Below are 20,490 nucleotides of genomic sequence, written 5' to 3'. Positions count from 1 at the left end.
ACTGTCAGGAGCCAAACAAGCAGAGCTTGTGACAGTGAGGAAAACAATGACTTTGTTTCAAATTCTATGAAATAATTATTTTTAAGATATAGAAATATTGATTATTAATGCATAAGGTATTTTTAATTGCATCTGGCTTATTTAACAGAGTAACCAATGCTGAAACAGAACTTGAGATAAAATAGTCTTATAAAAGCCAAAATTCTTAACTAGCTCCATCTATTTAGTTCCATTTATTTTTCTGTACTTCATTAAAAGAAGTCATTCCATCATAGGTGTCAAAAAAACAAACATAAAACTATCAGCCCAGTATCCATGATTTTGCATTCTTTTGTCATTGCTCTTAGTAGGTCAAAAAGCAGTAAGTTCATCAAGTTTTGTATTTGTTCTTCAAAATGTCTGTTTTAAGACCACAGGCTGAAATGCTGCATTTCTGTTACGAGTATCTTGAACGTACGTATTTGTGCACTTGGTGAAAATTCTGCAGGACAGATTGCGAGACTAGACAGCGGCTTTCCACATTTAGCATCTTTATAGAAATTGTGGAACTTTTCCTCTAATGACTTTTCATAATTATAGAAACATAGCTTTACCAGTGATGTGTATCTGTGTCTTAGTATCCTTGCTGTTATTGGACCTTGGCAGTATTTTAATCTCTGCCAATCTGATAGGTGTAGATGATCTGACTTTAATCTAAATCATAAGGTTTCTTTTTTAATTGATGAAAAAATCAGTATTAGATGATGTTTAACAAGCAGTGGTGGTGGTTGGTTCTCTGCCCTCCTGTCCACTTGGTTGTTGATGAATCAGAGGTAGGATGATGAGCTATTGGCATAATGTTGTCTTGATTGCTTCATTTGTAATTCCTGGTAAATACTGGAAGATTAGCTTGTCTGAAACATTGGTAATAACTTTTTACAAATTAGCTTTATTTCTTCCTTGGTACCCTGGGCTGTCCCCTGGGCCCAGCCAGTTACATATGCATATAATACAAAATGGTTAAGACTGTGTGTGTGTGTATTTTGTTACTAGAGGGATATTGTTAGGGCCAGGAATTTTTTATATTGAATATGAGTTGTAGCCTAATTGTAATAACTTTGCATGAATATTCATTTATTAGCTATTATGTTGCTTTTGCTAATCTGCATCAAAGTTAAATCACCTTTTACCCTTTTCTGTATTACTTCCTGTAGTGTCTCCTGGGAATCTCCTATTCATTGCTTGCCTGTGCATTGTGGCCGATGGTGGCATTTGTAGTTCCTGAACATCAGCTGGGAACTGCGTATGGTTTGTAAGTATTTGCACCGTGAATTGTATAATGTCTGTCTCTGCTTTATGAATTTAATTATCATATAAAACTCCAGGTGTCCTGAATTGCCATCTTCAGGCTTTCATGTTGCTCTGAATCTAGAAATAACTAGACAAGTAAGTTAATCTATTTATGATATTATTTATGATATTGTGGCAACAAAAATGCTCAAAGCCTCCAGTAGGAGTGTTAAAGTGAAACTAACCTATCAGAGGTAATCGCTGGCATTACCATTCCATTGCCTGTTTATCTGAGGGCTTCTAACTAAGAAGGTGAGTTCTGGTCTCTGGCCCAAAAGGCAAAAGCGGGAAACTCCATCGTTGGTTGGTGTTCACTTAGCTGTTTCTTTCATTCAGCAGGAAAATGTTGGCTTTCCACTGAACTTACTAAGTCAGGACCCCTTACCCTTGAGCATAAAGTCTAGTAATGGAAATAGTCATGGGATAAAAAACACACCTAATCAGGTCATCCCTGGTTGAAAGCATGGCTTAACACTAATAGTATGTGGTTTATAGATAGTAATATTTGAAGTGAATTTACTCTTTGAAATTGAAATGTATTTTTTTTTATTTCTTAAATTGTAGCATGCAGTCCATTCAGAATCTTGGGTTGGCAATCATTTCCATTGTTGCTGGCATGATATTGGATACTCGGGGATACTTGTTTTTAGAAGTTTTCTTCATTGCCTGTGTTTCTTGTAAGTGTGCCGTGAGGCAATATGTAGTTTCTTTTAGTATATAGCAGAATGTTTTCATTTATACTTCTAGGTCTGTGTTGTTACTTTTCTTTTTCTCTTCTTTCAAATAAAATTCTTTAAATTTATCTCTCAGAATTGCCTGATTCTTAGTCTGTGAATTAGAATGTCCCAGCTGGTGACTTTCCTATTCTTTTTCTTACTCATGCATTTTTCAAGAGATGCCTGTCCTTAAAGGCAGCAATGGAAATCTGCTTTATATTCTGTTTTAAATATTTATGGTTTTTAAAAAACATTTTCTTCTTTAAAGTGGAAACATTTGAAGGGTCCTGAGTATGACCCTGGTGTGAATGTGTGGACATTGGTGTGATTTAGGTGTGAGTGCACTTCTAAATTGCTTTCCTTTTTATCTGTAATGATTCATTGGTTAAAAATAGGAAGCATTAGGAAACTTTTGAAAATTACAAAAATAAATCAGTATTTTTCCATTGCCAGTCTTCACCATATGCATAAATTGTATTCATCTGAAAAAAATTATCATGTAACATAATCAAGATGTCTGTAAAACTTTGATATCATGGCTTTAAAATGGCAAACCCCAGGGATGATTTTATCAAACTTCATTTTCATTTATAGAAAATAAAGATTATATTTGAAATGTGGTATTTGCAGATAACTAAGCTTATGAATAATCTGAGTGCATTTTATTATCTCATAAGTTTAGAAATAAGCACATCAAATTAAAAAAATATATATTAGTTGTTTTAAAAAAGCATGTCATGTAAGAATTCAGAATACTAGATCATGAAAGCGTTATTGCCTGGTTATGCTGTTTTAATATGTAGTTTAATTTAGTTCTAATATATTTGGTTCTCAAAACAAATACTATGCCATTTGTTGGCATATTAACTTAAAAAGTAACTTAAGTTAGTCACACAAAGCCAAGCACTTGACTTTCTGTGGTCTTCACTGGCTTTGGGCCTCTTGGAGTCTAATGGTCATGTTCTAATGTTTGGTTAATTTATAAAATGGACATGGTGTTTTCAGATTGAAACTGTCCAAAGGATTACTTCTGTATGATTCCATGTAAAAGATAAACAGTGTAGAGGCTGGCAGGAATTTTTGGGAAGTAATGGAAAGTACTAACACTTAAAAAGATGGAGAAGCCCAAGAACAGACCCATAGACCAATGAAACAGACTAGAAAGCCCAGATATAAGTCCAAGCATATATTGTATCGATTGATACATGATAAAGGAGCCATGGGTATATAGTGGGGAAATGACAGCCTTTTCAACAACTGGTGTTGGCAAAACTGGACAGCTACATGCAAGAGAATGAAACTGGATTATTGTCTAACCCCATACACAAAAGTAAACTCAAAATGGATCAAAGACCTGAATATAAGTTATGAAACCATAAAACTCTTAGAAGAAAACATAGGCAAAAATCTCTTGAATATAAACATGAAAAACTTTTTCCTTAAAGTATCTCCTCGGTCAAGGGAAACAAAATAAAAAATGAACAAATGGGACTACATCATGCTAAAAATCTTCTGAACAGCGAAGGACACCATCAGCAGAACAAAAAGGCATCCTACAGTATGGGAGAATATATTTGTAAATGACATATCCGACAAGGGGTTAACATCCAAAGAATGGGCCTCTTGGAGTCTAATGGTCATGTGCTAATGTTTGGTTAATTTGTAAAATGGACATGGTGTCATTCAGTAAAGAACTCACACACCTCAACAGCCAAACAGCAAATAACCCAATTATAAAATGGGCAGAGGATATGAACAAACACTTTTCCAAAGAAGAATTCAGATGATAAGGCACATGAAAAGATGCTCCACATCGCTTATCATCAGAGAAATGCATATTAAAACCACAATGAGATATCACCTAACACCAGTTAGGATGGCCAACATCCAAAAGACAAGGAACAACAAATATTGGCGAGGATGTGGAGAAAGGGGATCCCTCCTACACTGCTGGTGGGAATGTAAGCCAGTTCAGCCATTGTGTAAAGCAGTCTGGAGGTTCCTCAAAAACACTGAAAATAGGAATACCATTTGATCCAGGAATGCCACTCCTAGGAATGTACCCTAAGAATGTAGGAGCCAAGTTTCAAAAAGACATATGCACCCCTATATTTATCGCAGCACTATTTACGATAGCCAATAAATGGAACCAACCTGTGTCCATCAGTAGATGAACGGATAAAGAAGAGGTGGTACATATACACAGTGGAATATTATTCAGCCATAAGAATAAGAAGAAAACAAATCCTACCATTTGCAACAATATGGATGGAGCTAGAGGGTATTATGCTCAGTGAAATAAGCCCTGTGGAGAAAGACAAGTACCAAATGATTTCACTCATCTGTGGAGCATAAGAAGGAAGCAAAAACTGAAGGAACAAAACAGCAGCAGACTCACAGAACCCACGAATGGACTAACAGTTACCAAAGGGAAAGGGACTGGGGAGGATGGGTGGGAAGGGAGAGATAAGGGGGATAAGGGGCATTACGATTAGTACATATAATGTTCGGGGCGGTTTCACAGGGAAGGCAGTATAGCACAGAGAAGACAAGTAGTGATTCTATAGCATCTTACTACGCTGATGGACAGTGACTGTAATGGGGTATGTGGGGAAACTTGATAATGGGGGAAATCTAGTAACTACAGTGTTGCTCATGTGATTGTATATCAATGATACCAAAATAAAAATAATTAATTAAAAAAAGGTAGAGGAAAGAGATGCAGGGATGACCCATGGGTGTGTTGGTCCCTTGTGGGGTCTCAGCTTCGTTTTTGACTGTGCTGTCACTGGGCTCAGGTAGCCCATGGAGAAAATGGTGTGTGACTCTTTTGGTGATTTTTGAAAAATACTGTGAATAGTGTTTTTATTTTTAAATGTTAGTTAAATAAGATTTGATTTGTCTAAGCTTTACTTTGTGATTATTATTATATGGGAATCACTGGGAAGAGGTATGTTTTTTAAGAGCCCTGTGTTTTTTCATTTCCAGTATCACTTTTATCTGTGGTCTTACTCTATTTGGTGAATCGTGCCCAAGGTAAGTAGAAGTTAAGATATTTTCTTAAACTGGGACAGATCATTTTTTGGGGTCCCTGGATTGTCTGCATGCATCTTTAGAGGCCACTGCTTGAGTTCATATAATAATGATCTGTTCATAGTGATGTAAACATTTCATTTTATTTAGGACCTTCACATTTATTAAAATTGTTTTCATATTTTTTCTGTCCAAATGCAAAGTTTTAGATGTTCTTTTTATTTGCATAATAAGTATGGCATTTTTAATACCTGAAGTCCTTCCTGCATTACTCTTATATTTTTTTGAAAAATAAGAAGTAAACAAATTTATAGCTGCAAGTTTGCATTTTAAGATGAAGTGTTTGATGCAGAAAGAAATTAGAGATTTTTTCGTTTGCTAAGATATTCTACATGTATTTGTGCTTTTTTTCTTTGTTCTTTATAAGATTTTGATGTTACCCTTACTAACTTTTCTGACTTGCCTCTGAAGGTTGTTAGATACTTAGAAGAATGTATATATACATGCTGTTTAAATAATCATAGATAATTTCCTTTAATTTCTTCTAATTTTCACTATTATTGAATATCAATACAGTATCCCAATTAACAAAACCTAAAGCAATACGTAAGTCCAGATTTACAAAAAATTGCTAAAATTGAGAAGTGGCATCATATAAGGATTCTTAAAATACATTTTTTTCCTTGGGTAGGCTCCAGGAGGTTGAACTATTTCTTTCTCATCTTGCATAGCCTTTTCTGTTACCTTAAGATATACCAATGCAAATATTTGCATGTGTGCATGCATGTTTGGACTTTATTTACAGTAGTTTTAATGAACAGATTCTATGCTTATTTGTGTTTTAGGTGGGAACCTAAATTATTCTGCAAAACAGAGGGAAGAAATAAAACTTTCCCATGCTGAGTAAGTATAGAAAGAAAGAAAAGTTGTCTTTATTTTGAAAATCTTAAACATTAGCATTTTATTTTAAGGTATTGAGTTTGGACTTCTAAGAAGTTAGTCATATACTTGAGTTTCAAGAGGTAATGATTATCTCTGGCATTAACTATAACAAAATTCTTGGTTGTGTCAGAAAATTTAAAAGGTGGATATGAAGAGTTAAATGAATTGGGAAAAAAAGAGAATTGGACTTTAAAGTGCCTTCTGAGAGAGAGAAGGACATAGACAGAGACCTGTAGTATTTGTAATTGATTGGAGGAGAGGTCTTTGTCCCAAGTTCCTGTGCTGGGAACTTTCATTATTCTCTCCGATATATATTTTTTTTCTTTAACTAGTTGAGGTAATTTTTCACCTTCTCCTGCTATTAGCATGGTATTGTGTGTTCTCTGATTCATTTGAAAGAGATTAAAGTGCAAAGTGTGGGGTTTAAGTTAAATTAATTTTTTCCATGAGTATATGCTAAAACAAGAATTATGTTTCCTGTTGTTACTGCTAATTTTTTAGAAACCCCGTTTATCAGTAATCCCATTTGAATGGTAGGATTATAAGAGTTTATTTTTTCTTTGTTTTTCTGTATTTTTTAAATTTCTTACATTGGTGCTATGTTAACTTTTATGATCAAAAGGAGTTAAAAAATTAGCAAAATGTATAACTTTTAATATTTGGCATTACATGTTCTAAAATGCTTATGGTTTTTATTTTGTAAACCAGATGGGGCTTCATGTTTTTTTCTTCCCCTTTTTGATAATTTATTACATTATGTTTTGCAGATGAGAAGTTTAAATGACTATGTCATGAGAATGGGCTGCACACATTATTGGTTCGAAAGCCTCCATTTTTTTTTTTTATTAAGAATTTAGTCATTGGGAAAAGTAATGGTCTGGAAAGTTATTTATATTTGAGGTACACCTATTTCAAAGTATATTTGTGAGGACTGTTTTAGCCTGTGTATTTTGTATTGTGTGTTTTTGAAGAATTCTAAAATGGGCTAATCAACAATGAAGTAGAGAAAATTGCTCTAGGACATGCAGGTTAACTTAGACAGTAGGGCAGTAAATAATCGAACGCATTGGATCTTGTATTGAGATGTTCACAAAATATCTTAGGGAATCTAGCCTTTTCTTTATCTTGAAGCAAAAAAACGTTTTTGAGGGGTAGAAGGGATGTTTTTAAACAGAATAAACAATGGATTTCTGATGGACATTCTCTTACATAATAGGAAATATTTGGAAGATATTTTTATGAGAAGCCTCTGTTTTCACAAATAGCAGATTATAGTCTGTTTTTTTGTGAGTTATGAGAGGTTGCTGAGCAGTGATTCTTCCGAGTTTTTGTAAGTGTTTGTCACAGAGGACCCTTACTAATAACTTAGGGACGTAATTTTATGATGCAAACTTTATGGTTTTTTCTTATAGCCTAATTAATTACTAAAAAGTGTCCTTTAAATTATGATAATTGGATATACACATGAGTAAATAAGAGCACTGCAAAAGGAATACTTAATGTCTTCTAATTTTTTATTTCTAAAAAATATTAAAACACTATTTAACTCTTCTTTATGTGGAGGTTTATAAGAAAATATAAGTTGGAATAAAATGCACTTAATTACAGTGATTGAAAGAGTATGGGAACAGTTTTTTCTCCAGAGTAGGACCTTACATAATATTTATGTTGTTCGCATGAAATGAATATGAATATGAAATTTCCTGGCAAACTTAAATACTTTTTAATTGACTCAGTCTTAATATTAAAGTCAAGGACTTCATGTGTTTTGTTCTCCTTGGGCACGCAGGTACTCTAGACAATTAATGTATTTAGCTGATTATATTGTTTAAAATACATGGGATAACATTGTATGCTTAAAAGTTCTACAACAGATTGAAAGTTCATCACACTCATTTTCTGAGTTATAGTTTATTGTGTTCAGTAGTTAGTTCTCTAGGCTTTGCCTGCCATGTGACTGTTCTAGCCTATTAACTGTTGGCCTAACCAGTTGGCAAGAGTGCAGGAAGTCAGCCGCTGCTGTGAGGGCCTGTGTGGTCTGGCCCCTGCCTTACTCTGTCCACTATGTCTGTGCTTCAGCCACAGGGAGCTGCTGATATTTTTTCAAATGGGATATGTTCCCTCTCTTCTCAAGGGCTTTGTCGATGCTGCTCCCTTTGCTTAGAATATATTATCCAGGATTCTCTACAACCTGGTTTCACTTGACTTAAAACAAAACTTTAGCCCCAGCTCAGAAACATTCTTCCTGTGGAAACTTTTAGATCCTTGAGGCAGTAATCAGGCTCTTCCAAAATCCTTTTGATCTTTGAAAAACCCTGTACTTTCCACCTTAGCTTACCTGATCTTATAATAACGAGTTTGTGGTGGAGTGGGTGTGGACATCACTCTCTTCCTGTAGATTGTAAGCTCCATGAGGGCAGGGAATGTCTGTTGTATTAATAATGATCATGTCAATAGTGCCTAGTAGAGTAGGCACAAAATATATTTTTTGATGCATAAAGAAAAAGGAAAGTAAATAGAACATCTTTTTGGAAGGTAAATTAGCAATATGAATAAAAAGGCCTAAAGGGAAATAGTGGTGGCTGTATGCCTTCTGGCTTACTGATTTTCTAATAATTTATCCTAAGAAAACTATCAGACAAATATACACTTGATATTTTAAGAAAGTGTCTTCGTTGCAAAATTACTTATAATAGCCTAAAATAGGAAACCACCCATGTTTATAAGAATAAGGGATTTTTTAAGTACATTGTATGCTTAAAGTGAAATATTCAGTGGTTATTAAGTGATTTCATTAGCATGTTGGCATGAATGATGGCATTATTATGTGGGAGATTAAGAGTGCTGCTATTTTTGTAAAAATAAACATGTCTGAAGGATGTGCACATAAATGTCCCTGGATGATGGCTTTCTTTTGGCTTATTTATGTTTTCTGAGTTTCCACAATAAATATTTATTGTATAATAAAAGTTTAAAAAACCCCACAAACAAAATTCAACACAAATTTGAATGCTCCTGTTCAAAGAAAGTTGCATTAGTGTTCAGAAAGAAGGAAGGCAACAGGTAGGCTTTTTCAGAGAACTTTAGGGATGTTTGTGGGAGTTAAACAGGACTCTGAGTTAGAAATAAAATTTGCATTGACAGGAAGAAAACTGCACGTGAGGGAACTGTAGGAGACAACAGAATTAGAGAATGGAGACCAAAACACTCATTTTTGGTCTCAGTGATAGCAAAGAACAGCTTCAAATTATCTACCAGCTGCCCATGATTTCTGGAATGCCTCACCTCAGCCTCATACCCTTTGGCTTCCATTTGCATGTTCTTGGTTTAGGCCCTGAGCAGAGATTTGCTACCTAGAGGTTGATGGGGAAAACTGATGTTTTGTAAGAAATACGGAAAAGTCCTGCCAATACACAGGCCAGATGTCCAAATTTGTTACAAACTTATTATCATTTATCCCCATTAGATGTTCATGTCTGTGCTCTTGCACCCAAGTGCATGTGTCTTCCTTAGTGGATCCTTACCCATATCACATCCTGGCAGCTGCCCTGCCTGACTTGCTCTTCTCCGTAAACTGATTTACCCCCGTAAATTTGACTGCAGATCAATTGTGTAATGGAAACCAGTGGACCTATAAGGCATTCCATTTGGAGTTAGCATGTACTTTGTAGGAGTTTGTCTTTTTGAGGAGGATCACCTTCCCATGCTTGTCTCCTAAGTTTTTCTAGTCAGCTTTCTGTGCTTCTATTTCCTGATTAGTAAAATGGAATACCACTAGCCTTCTAGCTCTCATGTTCTTAATTTGTGACATTTACAGATATTGTTAATTACCACACATTAGATGTGTGTATTCATTGATGGATGACCTAAAACATTGTCTAGACAGTTGAAGAGTTGGACAAGCTGGGACCTACTAGGATTGTGTTGATTCCTTTTGGCAAGTAAATGAAGCATGCTCAGAAATACTTAAGATACACTCGATTGTTCACAAACAGCTGAAAGTGTGGGCTTCTGGTGACACTTTCAAGCTTCTTGCAAAGCTTATTCCACATCCCACCCCCAAATATTGAGTCTTGTTCACTTTTCTAAGGAAAATGTGATTATCTTGGGGCTCTGTGTCTTACTATGTTTAGGTACCTTTTCACCTTTCAAAGCAGACCCTATCCCGGAGAAGAGGTAGATATGTCAGGACAAAAGGCAAATCTGTCTCCCCCCTCCCCACCCTAGTAGAGCCCAGATTTCACAGGGTACAATGGACAAAGAGATGGACAAACAGTTGATGGAGTGAAATGAGAGGAAGAGGAGAGGAGAGGGTTTGAGTCAGCAGTGATAGGGCTGGGAGGAGAACAGGGCCCTCGAGGAGGAGCAAGAAACCTGGGCTGGGACATGCAGGTAGTAGGGATATTGGCCTGGAGACGGGGCATATATTGGTTATGAAATGGAGTGATGCTGTCAGAGGAGAAATAACTGTCCTCTGGGTTCGTGTGTTGACGGGTAGGTTCATGGAGGCAGAGTGCAGGTTTGGTGGTTGGGGAAGCAGGATTATGGGCCTCAGAAGATGAGACACATTGAATGGACATTTAAAAATGTCTTCAATGACTTTAATTTTATTTTATAGTTATGTGAATTTAAATAGATACACATTTATGTTTCACCTACCACAATCGGCATAGAACAGTTTCTTAACATTTCAAAGGAAAAATATTGAAATATTTTAAGATAACATCATGTTTTTTGCTCCCCCATTTAAGAGTTATTTTAGAGAGCGTTGGTTTATTTTTCAACACTCGGATTTTTAAAATGCTCTTCTAGCTTCATGACTACATGCATTTGTATGATCATGTTACTAAATTAATATGCTGTATTTCATAGCCCATAATATTTCACCTTTTAATATCTCAGAAACTGGGGTATCTCTTATCTTTGACAGCATCTTAAGATTCAGAGAAATACAGTAGTGGGAAAAAACAAGCATGATGCAATAACAATGTGTTGATGCTTGATGATGTTAGATATGCTCAGACTTCTGTGTGATCATCTGTTTTTGGCATCATTGAACTTACAGCTCATTACCTAGAGGTGACGATTCAGGCATGTAGAAAATGCGGCCCGTCTTCCTCAGGGGTCACGTCAGTGACTGGGGGGAATGGACAAAGGGTTGGTGAAGCTGTGGTGGTGATAGTGTGTTGGGGGCTGGCACACAGCTGTGGCCCACGGGGGTTGGAAAAACTAGGATACTTACAAAGTTCCCAGAGGGGATGGTCTGTCTTTGAGCTGCAGGGTGTAAGATAAGTAGGATGAATGTTCTAAGCAGAGAAGGAGTGGGGTGAGAGTGGAGTGGACAAGAGTTTCCAGAGCTAATCCCAAGAGAGCCTGCTGGTTCATGAAAATGGAGTGAAAGGGGCACATTGGAGAATTTAGGTGGAAAGCTTTGATATGAGGCAAATTGCTGAGGGCCTTTCATTCCATGTTCCATGTTCAGGATTTGGATCTTTCTGAAGGCAAATGGGAACTTTTGGAAGATTTTTATGATTAAAGTAGGACTTGCATTTTTGAAAGATGACTCTAGGAGCAGAAAGAAAGGAATGAATTAGGTTGGGAGAAACAAACCTGGAGTTGGGAGAATGGTTCATAGGTCGGATCAATGAAGCTCACATGAGGTGTTGGGAATTTGAGCTAAGGCGGTGAAGGTGGAAAGAAGAGGGCAAGTTCCAGTGATGCCTTGGGGGGTGAACTGACCATGTGATCATGACAATGTGAGGTGGCCGGAGCAGCCAGAATTAAAGACGACTCCCAGATTTCTGGCTTGGATGGTATGGTTGGTGGTGCCATTTAACCAGCAAGAGCAGGTTTGGGAGGAAAGTGATTTCAAGTTTTGGCTTGGTGGGGCTTACAGTACCTGAGAACTGTTGTGTGGACAGAAGCATAGGTTTGAAGTGAGAGAGAGGATTTCCCTGGAGTAAGGCTTGGGAGCTCTCAGGGGGCCATCGTACTTGTGAGAATGCCCAGGAAGAGTGTACGAATAGAGAGGAGAGTGCCAAGAACAGAGTCCTGGTGTCACCCACCCACACTTACTGGAGGAGATGTGAAGAGAAGCAAGACAGGGTGCATTCTATGAAAGCAAAAGCGAGTTTTAAGAAGGGAGTGGGCACCAGTGGCAAAAGCAGTGAAAAGGTGAAAAGATCAGGGTCTTGACTGTGTAGTCAATGTGTAGCTCAGAAGTCATTGGTACATTTGTAGAGAACAATCTTAGTGGTGTGGGATGCTGGGATGGGAAGCAGCCTGCTCATAAAGATTTGGAGTATGAGTTCAAGGTAGAAACTGCAATAAGAAATATGTAGCCTACTCCTGCAAGAAACTAGGCTATACAGAAGGAGCATAAGGAGTCTTCAGCTGCTGTGTCTTTGAATTTTGAGTTGATGCTTATAAAGGTCTTGCTGTTAATGTGTTTTTCTACTTGTGGAGTGGAACATTCTCAGAGAATCTGATTCCTTAATTTTCTTGAAGTGGCACTTTTTGCTTTTTGTTCTTGATTTAACCACTATAAAAATGCCCAGCTACAGCATGCTGCAAGAACATAAGTTCTGCTTCTTTTCATGAAATTATTTTTGAGGCCATTACCTTTGAAGTTGTTTGATACATTTTTTAAAAACCTTCAACAAAACAAAAAGTTGGGTGTTGAAATACAAAAGATATTTGGCTTGTTTACAAGAAAGTAAAAGATGATGAGTATATGTAACTTTATAAAGTTGGGTTAGATTATGCTTAATTAATTACAAAAACTAAAAATTTCCTCTCTCTATTTTCTTTGAAATATGAGCTAAAAAGTGAGAATGCTTTCAGGTATTGTGTGTCCTGGAATTACTTTGAATTGAGGTTGAGTGAGTGTTAGAACAAATAAATCCCAAACAACTTGCGATTTAGTTTTATAGACATGTACTCATCAGTTGGATTTAGGCAGTAATTCCAGAAAAGTATACAAAAGAGAATCACTTGCTATATATTCATTTATTCTACAAAGATTTAGTGGGTGTCTATATATTCAAGCCTGTGCTAGATCTTGTAGGAGAGGAAATAAGAGATTTTTAAAGTGCCAGTTATACTTGGTAGGAGTGGAGATATGCCTTAAAGAGGAGTAGATAATGGGTCGCCGAAGGGAAAGGGCCTTCCAATGGGTGATCAGGGGAGGCTTCTTGGAAGAGGTGGCATTTAAGTTGTTTGCTGAGATACAGCTGTTCATTATCTTTAGTCTGTTTCATGTGACACCCTTGACAACCTTTCTCTTTCGTGAACCTGTTCTCATTTGACTATTATCTAGCTTTACCTCCCATCCCTGCGTTCCCTGTCCGGATTGTTTTTATGGTTCTTGTATCTCTTAGGTCCTCTGTTCTCTTCTTTCTCTGAGATAGCAATTACATTCACAATTTTGAGTATTTGCCTGTGTAGATAATTCTAGACCCTGAGTGTGAGCCTCAGCTGTCTCTGAACGGCCCTCCCTCATCTCTAACTTGAGGCCTCACTGGCAGCTCACATTTAACTTGTCTGAATCTCCCCTCACCCCCGCAATGCAGTCTCCCTCCCTCTCTCCTTCTTTCTTTTTCTTTCCCTAATGACTGTTGAGTGCCTACTGTGTGCTAGGTGCTAGTTTATCATTGTTTTGATTCATCAGGCTTGGAGTCTCAGGCATTTTTGTTCTGTTTCTCTTACCATGTACATCTAACTAACCATTTTATTTCTCTTCATTTTTTCCAGTATGTTTAAAACTCTTGTTAGTTCTGCTTATGCCCATTATTTGTATGTTTGGATCACTACAGTGGCCTTCTGAGTGTCCATCGCCTGACTCTTACCCCTCTTTTGTCAGCATCACCCCTGCCTGCCAAGTGTCCACCATGTGCAGAACGTTGTAGGAGGCTATGTTCTGTAGGCTGGAAATGGACTTGTGGGCGAGGGAAAACAGACCTGAGGTGATGCGGGAGCCCATCACCAGCTCCAAGGCCATAAGCCCACTGGGTGTGTCAGCAGCAGAGAGTGAGGTGGGAGGCAGCTGGGAGGAGCAGCCCCCAAGGTCTGGGAAGGTGAGTACTGAGGCATGTGCGGAGGCTTGGGGAGGGTGCTGAGTGGTGGATGGTGGCCCCGTGGCACACATCTGGGAGGTGGAAGTTCACAAGGTGTGATAGGAAACCTGTGAGTTGGAAAGCTCAGCTGGGACGACGAGACTGTGATGGGTCTAGGATGCCAGCATGAGAAATCGGGGCTTTATCCTACAGGAGTGAGGATATAGGGAGGGAATGGACAGATTTGTGTGTGATGAAAAATGCCCTTTTAAAGAAAATCTGGAGGTGGTGTGTAGGCTAGCTTTGAAAGGAAGGAGGGCCAATTAGGTGACCTTGCAGAGGTCTCCTGTGACATTTTGTTTCTTTGCTCTAATCCATGTGAAACCTGGGGGCTGCCAGCTTAAGTTTTTGAGTCACAGCTTTGAGCATATTACTCTCCTGCTCAAGTGCCCTTTGCATTTATTTCCCTGTACCTTGAGTGGCTCTTTTGTTGGCTTTGGGCAACTTCCGCAGTCACACATTCGTCCACCCCTCGAACATTATCTCCACCTCCTGACCTTTTCAGGAACCAATCACTGCTTGGGAAATTCTGCGAGTTGAAATTTCACCCAGCTTTGAGCATACTCAATGCCTTTGATGGCCCTCAGCAGAAAGTACTTTTTACGCCCCCCCCCCCAATTTCCCTAATACTGTCTGCATTGTTCATTTTTGATTAATCAACAACTGACATAATTTCTTCTGTCACTGCTAAAATTGTTAATAAGTGCTAACATTGTTGTTTGTAATTTTTGTTTGGTTTCCCCAACAGTATGTAACCTCTTTAAGGGCTGGCACCATGCATGACATGTTGTGGGTTGCTCCACCTGTTGTATTTGCATCCAGTACCACCTCAGTCCTGGTGTTTTGAATATGATAGTATTTGCTGACTTTTTATTTTGTTTCAGCATATCTAGACAGCCAGGCTGATTATGAAGTTGCTAGGTGCCCAGGACAGTAACACATTTGAGAATCCCAGCTTTCACCAGGATGGTGGGTGTGGATAAAATCAAAGTTCCTGTGGCCAGGATTCTCAGCAGGCCCTGGTTGGCTAGCTCACTACACATGTGTGGGCAATATATCATTATTAACTATATAAAGAGCTCTGCCTGATGCTCTGTGTGACATGGTGGCACAGTTGCAGGAGAGCAGAGCAGAGGCTGGAGTGGTGTCAGCTCCAAGGACAGAGGCCCAGAGGCAGAGACCGGCTTGCTGCATGCAGACTCTCTCTAAAGGAGTGGGATTCTAGGGATTGACCGGCCACCATGGAAATAAAGTATAACCATGAGTATAAACGCTTTCACCCCAAGAATGTTCTACTGTCATTTCTTTGGTCACATGGAATCCATAGTGAACTTGCCCTGGGCTGAAACCCACTGGCCAGACAATTGGCAACAGTTGGCAGGGTTCATTGGTGACCAAGGAAAAAGAACAGGCTGTGCTCATGGGAGCTGTGTTTCAGCAGGCTGCCCCTGTGGATGGAGAGACATTCGAGTGTCCCCTGTGGACATGTGGTTCTGTGAAGGGGTGGAGGACTCGGGTCCACCCCAAGAGAAAGCTGACTGATATGGCATCACTGTTAAGTGCCGTGGCCCGAGAGGAAGCAGCCCGAGAAGCAGCAGTATGGGAGTGCAGGCTGCCAGGTGCTGGGGGGAGGTGAGGGAAGAGGCCCGAGAAGAAGCTGCTGGAGAAGCAGCAGCACGCAGGCTGCCAGGTGCTGTGGGGCAAGTGAAGATGAGGTGGAGCCGTCAGCCCCAGAAATGGAGGGGCAGAGGTTTGACGAACAGGTGGGGGTGGAGGCCCTGCCGGTGCCGGAGGCATCAGCCCCTCCTCGGTGGAGACCCCACCTGGTTGAAAGCTGGTGGAAAGCCAGAGGGACTCGGCAACCATGGGTTCTTGCAGGAGAGGCGCAGCCCCCTCCTCAGGCTGTGGAACGCTCCATGCTCTGCTTCTGTCCTCAGGCTCAAGCACAGAAGGAAATACGGCCCGCTTCTTAAAGGAAGAATTTAAAGGGCCCCATGATGTGGGTTGGTTTGAAAAGGCAGGAGCAGGCAGACAGAAATCGGACTGGAGCTGTGGCAATTGAGACCAGAGCAGCTGTTCCGGCTGCTGAGGACAAAGCAGAAGGCAGAGACAAAGATCGGCCTGTGTGTCTGCAAGACTTTTTGCTGGAGAGGCTGGAGAAGGTGGGTATTGTAAGGCCCCCCCACCCCCATGGTCCTTTTGATTAACTCCTTTGAGTAGAACTTGTTTGAATACAGCCAGGATGACCACTTGGTGGCAATGGATCTTCTCAGGCTTGAGGGTTATTATAATTTGTTGTGATTTTTGTTATTTGTATATTGTTGTAGCCTGTCTTGTTGTTATGGAATTTGGTTACAGTGCTCCAGCTTTCTCACACAGGGACCATTGTAGAGGATTGAGGGCACATAGATTGAGAGGAGAGGATCCTGGAGGGGTGGGGTGTGGATAAAGTGAGAGTGCCTGTGGCCAGGATTCTCACCTGGCGCTGGTTGGCTAGCTCACTACACACGTGTGGTAACACATTGCTATTGACTCTATATAAAGAGCTCGGCCCAGTGCTCTGGGCGACACAGTGGCACTGCTGTAAGGTTGAAGAAGAGCAGAGCAGAGGCTGGAGTGGTGGCAGTGCCGAGGACAGAGGCCCAGAGGACGGCTGTGCGGGCAGAGAGGCTCAGAGGCAGGGACCAGCTTGCTGCAATGCAGACTTACTGTAAGTGGATGGGGTTTTAGTGATTGACCTGCCACCATGGAAATAAAGTTGGGTATAACCCTTTCACCCCAACAACGTTCTACTGTCATTTCTCGGTCACATTGAATCCATAGTGAACTTGCCTGGGGCTGAAACCCATTGGCAAGGCATGGGGGTTGAATGGGTAGATTCAGGAAGAACTTTTGTTTCTTCTAGTCTACTTTAGGTGGATTTTTAATAACCACAGGAGAGGTGGAAACATCCCCTTTACTTATGTTGGGCAGTGGGTTCTCAGCTCCCTTTACAGTGGGGCCCTTTCTCCAAAGGGAATAGTTTTTGATTCTTGTGTCTTGACATAACTGTCCCTGAAAATCAGGATATGATGTCACTAAGTTAACCTTTTTTATTCCAACTATCCAGAAGTAAGTTAAACATAGATGCTTATATTTTACTGTTAAGTAGGTCAAAGGACTCTGCAGGAGTAAAATTAGCATTATATGTGTAAGATAAATTCTAGCCGGAATAAGCAGGCAAAGAGAGGCAACAAAGGGCCAGGTAATTTATTTAAATACTCCCGGGTGAGGTTCTGTGGCCTTCTTGCCAGAGGCCAGAGAAGTCATGCCTGGTTAGAGAGGTGGGGCGTTTATAAGGGATTAGGAGGGGGAGGAGTGGGCAAACTATCTTAGGGGGGTGTTGAGAGGTATGATTGGCTAAAGGTGACATAATAGTCAACTAGAAACATTTTTCTTTCCAAGAGGGAGGAGGCTGACATCCAGGTCTTAGTTGGCACATCAGGATGGAATTCAGGGAGAGCTGTCCCCTTTCCATATATGGCACAGACTTTGGGGTCTGGTCTGTTCTCACCCTATGGCATCTCTCTGTTCTGTTTGCATGTCCTTGTTTTTCCTTTCTCTAACCTAACAATATGGATCAGAGAAATGCAAGCACATAGGTTAACAAAAATTAAAGGTTGTGAAACTCCTGCCAGGGGTGTAAGACACTTGCTTTTTCAGATAAAGGCATGATGCATCCTAAGGATTTTAGATTACTTTTCTTCCCACCTCCAGGGTTGACAAGCTGGTGAGCATTAGAGGTAATGGCTAAGTGGGAGTGGGATGGCTTTAAGCTTTTAATTGGGATCCCTAGTGCACCAATTCTCCAATAATGTTAAACATTAATTTGCAAGGGGTGGTGATTGGGACTAGGCTGCATAGTCCCTGTGTATTATGCAAAGAAAGGGCCAACAGTTAGTAACATAAGAGAGAGCTGGGAGGATATTCAAAAGATTAAACAGTTTTAAGCTCTGAGTTACTATAGAAGCACTTATGTGGAAACAGCTGACCTGCTAATTAGAAAACATCCTTGCCTATTCATTAAACTAATTATCCTAAGGAATTTTGCTAGGCAACAGTCGTTCTAATTATTGTGTGGCCTTGAAAGCAATAAACTGCACTTTTAGAATAAAATTTTATACTTTTGACAGATACATGGTTTATCCAGACATTTCCTGTAATTAGAGTGGAATAGTAATGAGGGGTTACACTTTGGTTTTTATTAAAAAGGCTTATTCACCTCTTTATAGGGAGATTATAATGAATTATTAAATAATGTATGTTTAGATTTGAGAGCTCCTTGGAGATCATTGTTGTTTAAATATGAGAGCTTTTTTTTTTAAAGATTATCTTTTTGGATTACCTCGGATGTTAAGTTTTTTTTTTTTTAAAGAGAATGAACACGTTATGCTTTAAGACAGTGATAAAACTTTCCTGTCACAAACTGAGACATTATGTGCAAATAAGAATAGGGTCTTTTATGCAGCCATTTAACTCTGTATCTTCCACTTGATCATGCAGACCTTAAACTTAACCAAAACACTGGTTAGGAAGTGCAGTAAAAGAGCACTTACTGTATACCGTTTGGCCTGTAGATAATAGCAATTATGTAAACAATGGGGCTAACCTCAAATGATGAGCTGGTGCTGTCAAGGAGAATTCTGCTGGTTCTTGACTAGTGTTTGGATTGGGCCATACACTTGAATCTTAGGAGCATGTGCTTCAGAGGCTGCTGCCTTGATTCAAAGCTTCCACCCTGCACTATGGGCATTCTCCAGCTGGGTGACCTTGGACTAGTACTTAAAGCTCCGTGCTTCAGTTTCCTTGTCTGTAAATGGGGCTACAATAGCTCCCAACTCCAAGGGATTAAATGAGTTACTCCAGGTAAAGTGCTCTTGCATGGTAAGGGTTTTATTCACTAATACATCCATCTATCCATTCACATACTCATTTAACTGCTATCCATTGTGTAGTCAGTCACGATAGGCTGTGCCCTGCTGTGGAGGCTGGTGTTATGAGCATGGCAGTCAGAAAGAGGAGATCCCTGTCCTGTTGTAGCCTGTATTCTAGGGGAAGAGACAGAGTACAAGAAAACAAATCAACAAGCCCAGGTACCAATAAGTGCTGCAAAGACAGTGGAGAGGGAAATATAATACTGACTGGGTTGTGGGGAGCAAGGGCAACATTAGTTGGAGTGGGCAGAAGTGGCTTTTGAGGAGGTGATGTTTGAGCCAATACCTGAATGAGGAGATAAATGTCAGCTCTCTTTGGAATAAAGTTTTCCTTTGTGTTGGTGGCTCCATTTTCTTATTTTAAAATTTCAGCATCGGTATAAAATCCTTTCTAGCAGGATACTACTATATCTTGAGCCCATCTCCCACTAGCCCATAACTGTGTTAAAACAAGTCATTGTCAATTCCACAGAGTTTGTTTTCCCAAACTACTTCTTGACGGTACCCAGATCTGCCCATCCCTGGGTCTGTCTGCCTTGACTCCCAGAAATTCTACTGGGAATTGCCCACCCACTGTGTTATGCCTCAGTTCCTGAAAGAGCCTGACTCTCTCGTTCCCACTGGACAGAAAATGCTGGACTGGATTGAGGCACCTGCTCATGTGCACAGAAATTTCCATCTCGTGTAGGTCAAGCTGGCCACCATCAAGAGCTGGCAGTCCTGTGAGGGCAGGAAGCAGAGTGTGAGGTAGAAGGAACGTGCAGTGGAGAAGGGCCCAGAACAGAGGGTGAAGAGGTTGCACATCAGGATGGGCTGGAGGGACTTGGCCTGGGCTGCATTGCCCACCCTCGTGAGGGTCTCCTCTGGCTTGGTCAGGCCCCTGACTATCAGTGAGTAGCTCACCAAAGTGACCAAGGAGGGGAAAGACTCCGGACGACCGACGTCAGAACCTCACCATAGGCAAAAGGCTGATCAGAATTCTCTGGGCTGGTCATGTCGTAGCAGACCACCTGGCCACTGATGCAGTCCGTGTGGGAGAAGCCCTGTGGAGCCTGTAGGTTTCTGTTGCATTGGGAAGTCAATGGGTTGGTCAGCCAGTCAGTCAGCATGCAGCCTGCAGGGATGGAATGAAGTTTTTTCTAGGGCTTAATATTCAGGAAAACAATACAGGGAAAGAAAAGCTTTAGTCATTTGGGGATAAACGAAGTGTTGACTGTAAACTGTAGTATACAGAACTTTATTCTCAAAAAAGGAACAGAGACCTTATTCATTTCACCAGCAAACATTTTTCGAGCATCTTTTGAGTCAGGCACTGGGGATACAAAGATGAGTAAAGCACAGCTCTTTCTTGCGAGGATCTCACAGTCCAGTGGGAAGTCAGAA

At 40.0% G+C, this 20,490-nt stretch overlaps 1 protein-coding gene across 9 annotated transcripts in view; it reads left to right on the top strand.

Moving 5' to 3' along the window:
• The window catches only part of MFSD1 (major facilitator superfamily domain containing 1), a 31,775-nt gene extending 14,883 nt beyond the window's left edge, over nt 1–16,892 (top strand). For 3 of the 9 annotated variants that reach the window (XM_073232163.1, XM_073232160.1, XM_073232162.1), the window contains 4 exons: nt 1,194–1,291; nt 1,894–2,006; nt 5,034–5,081; nt 5,924–5,985. In XM_073232163.1, coding sequence (XP_073088264.1) covers nt 1,194–1,291; nt 1,894–2,006; nt 5,034–5,081; nt 5,924–5,985 — 321 coding nt within the window. The other 6 variants (XM_073232158.1, XM_073232161.1, XR_012129397.1 and 3 more) reach the window with 5 other exon arrangements.
• Nucleotides 16,893–20,490: the final 3,598 nt, after the last annotated feature.

The sequence above is a fragment of the Manis javanica genome, chromosome 3 (assembly GCF_040802235.1).
Source record: "Manis javanica isolate MJ-LG chromosome 3, MJ_LKY, whole genome shotgun sequence".
NCBI classification, from domain to species: Eukaryota; Metazoa; Chordata; class Mammalia; order Pholidota; family Manidae; genus Manis; species Manis javanica.
The sequence above is the reverse complement of the archived record's forward strand: the minus strand, read 5'-3'. Positions and strand labels throughout refer to the sequence as shown.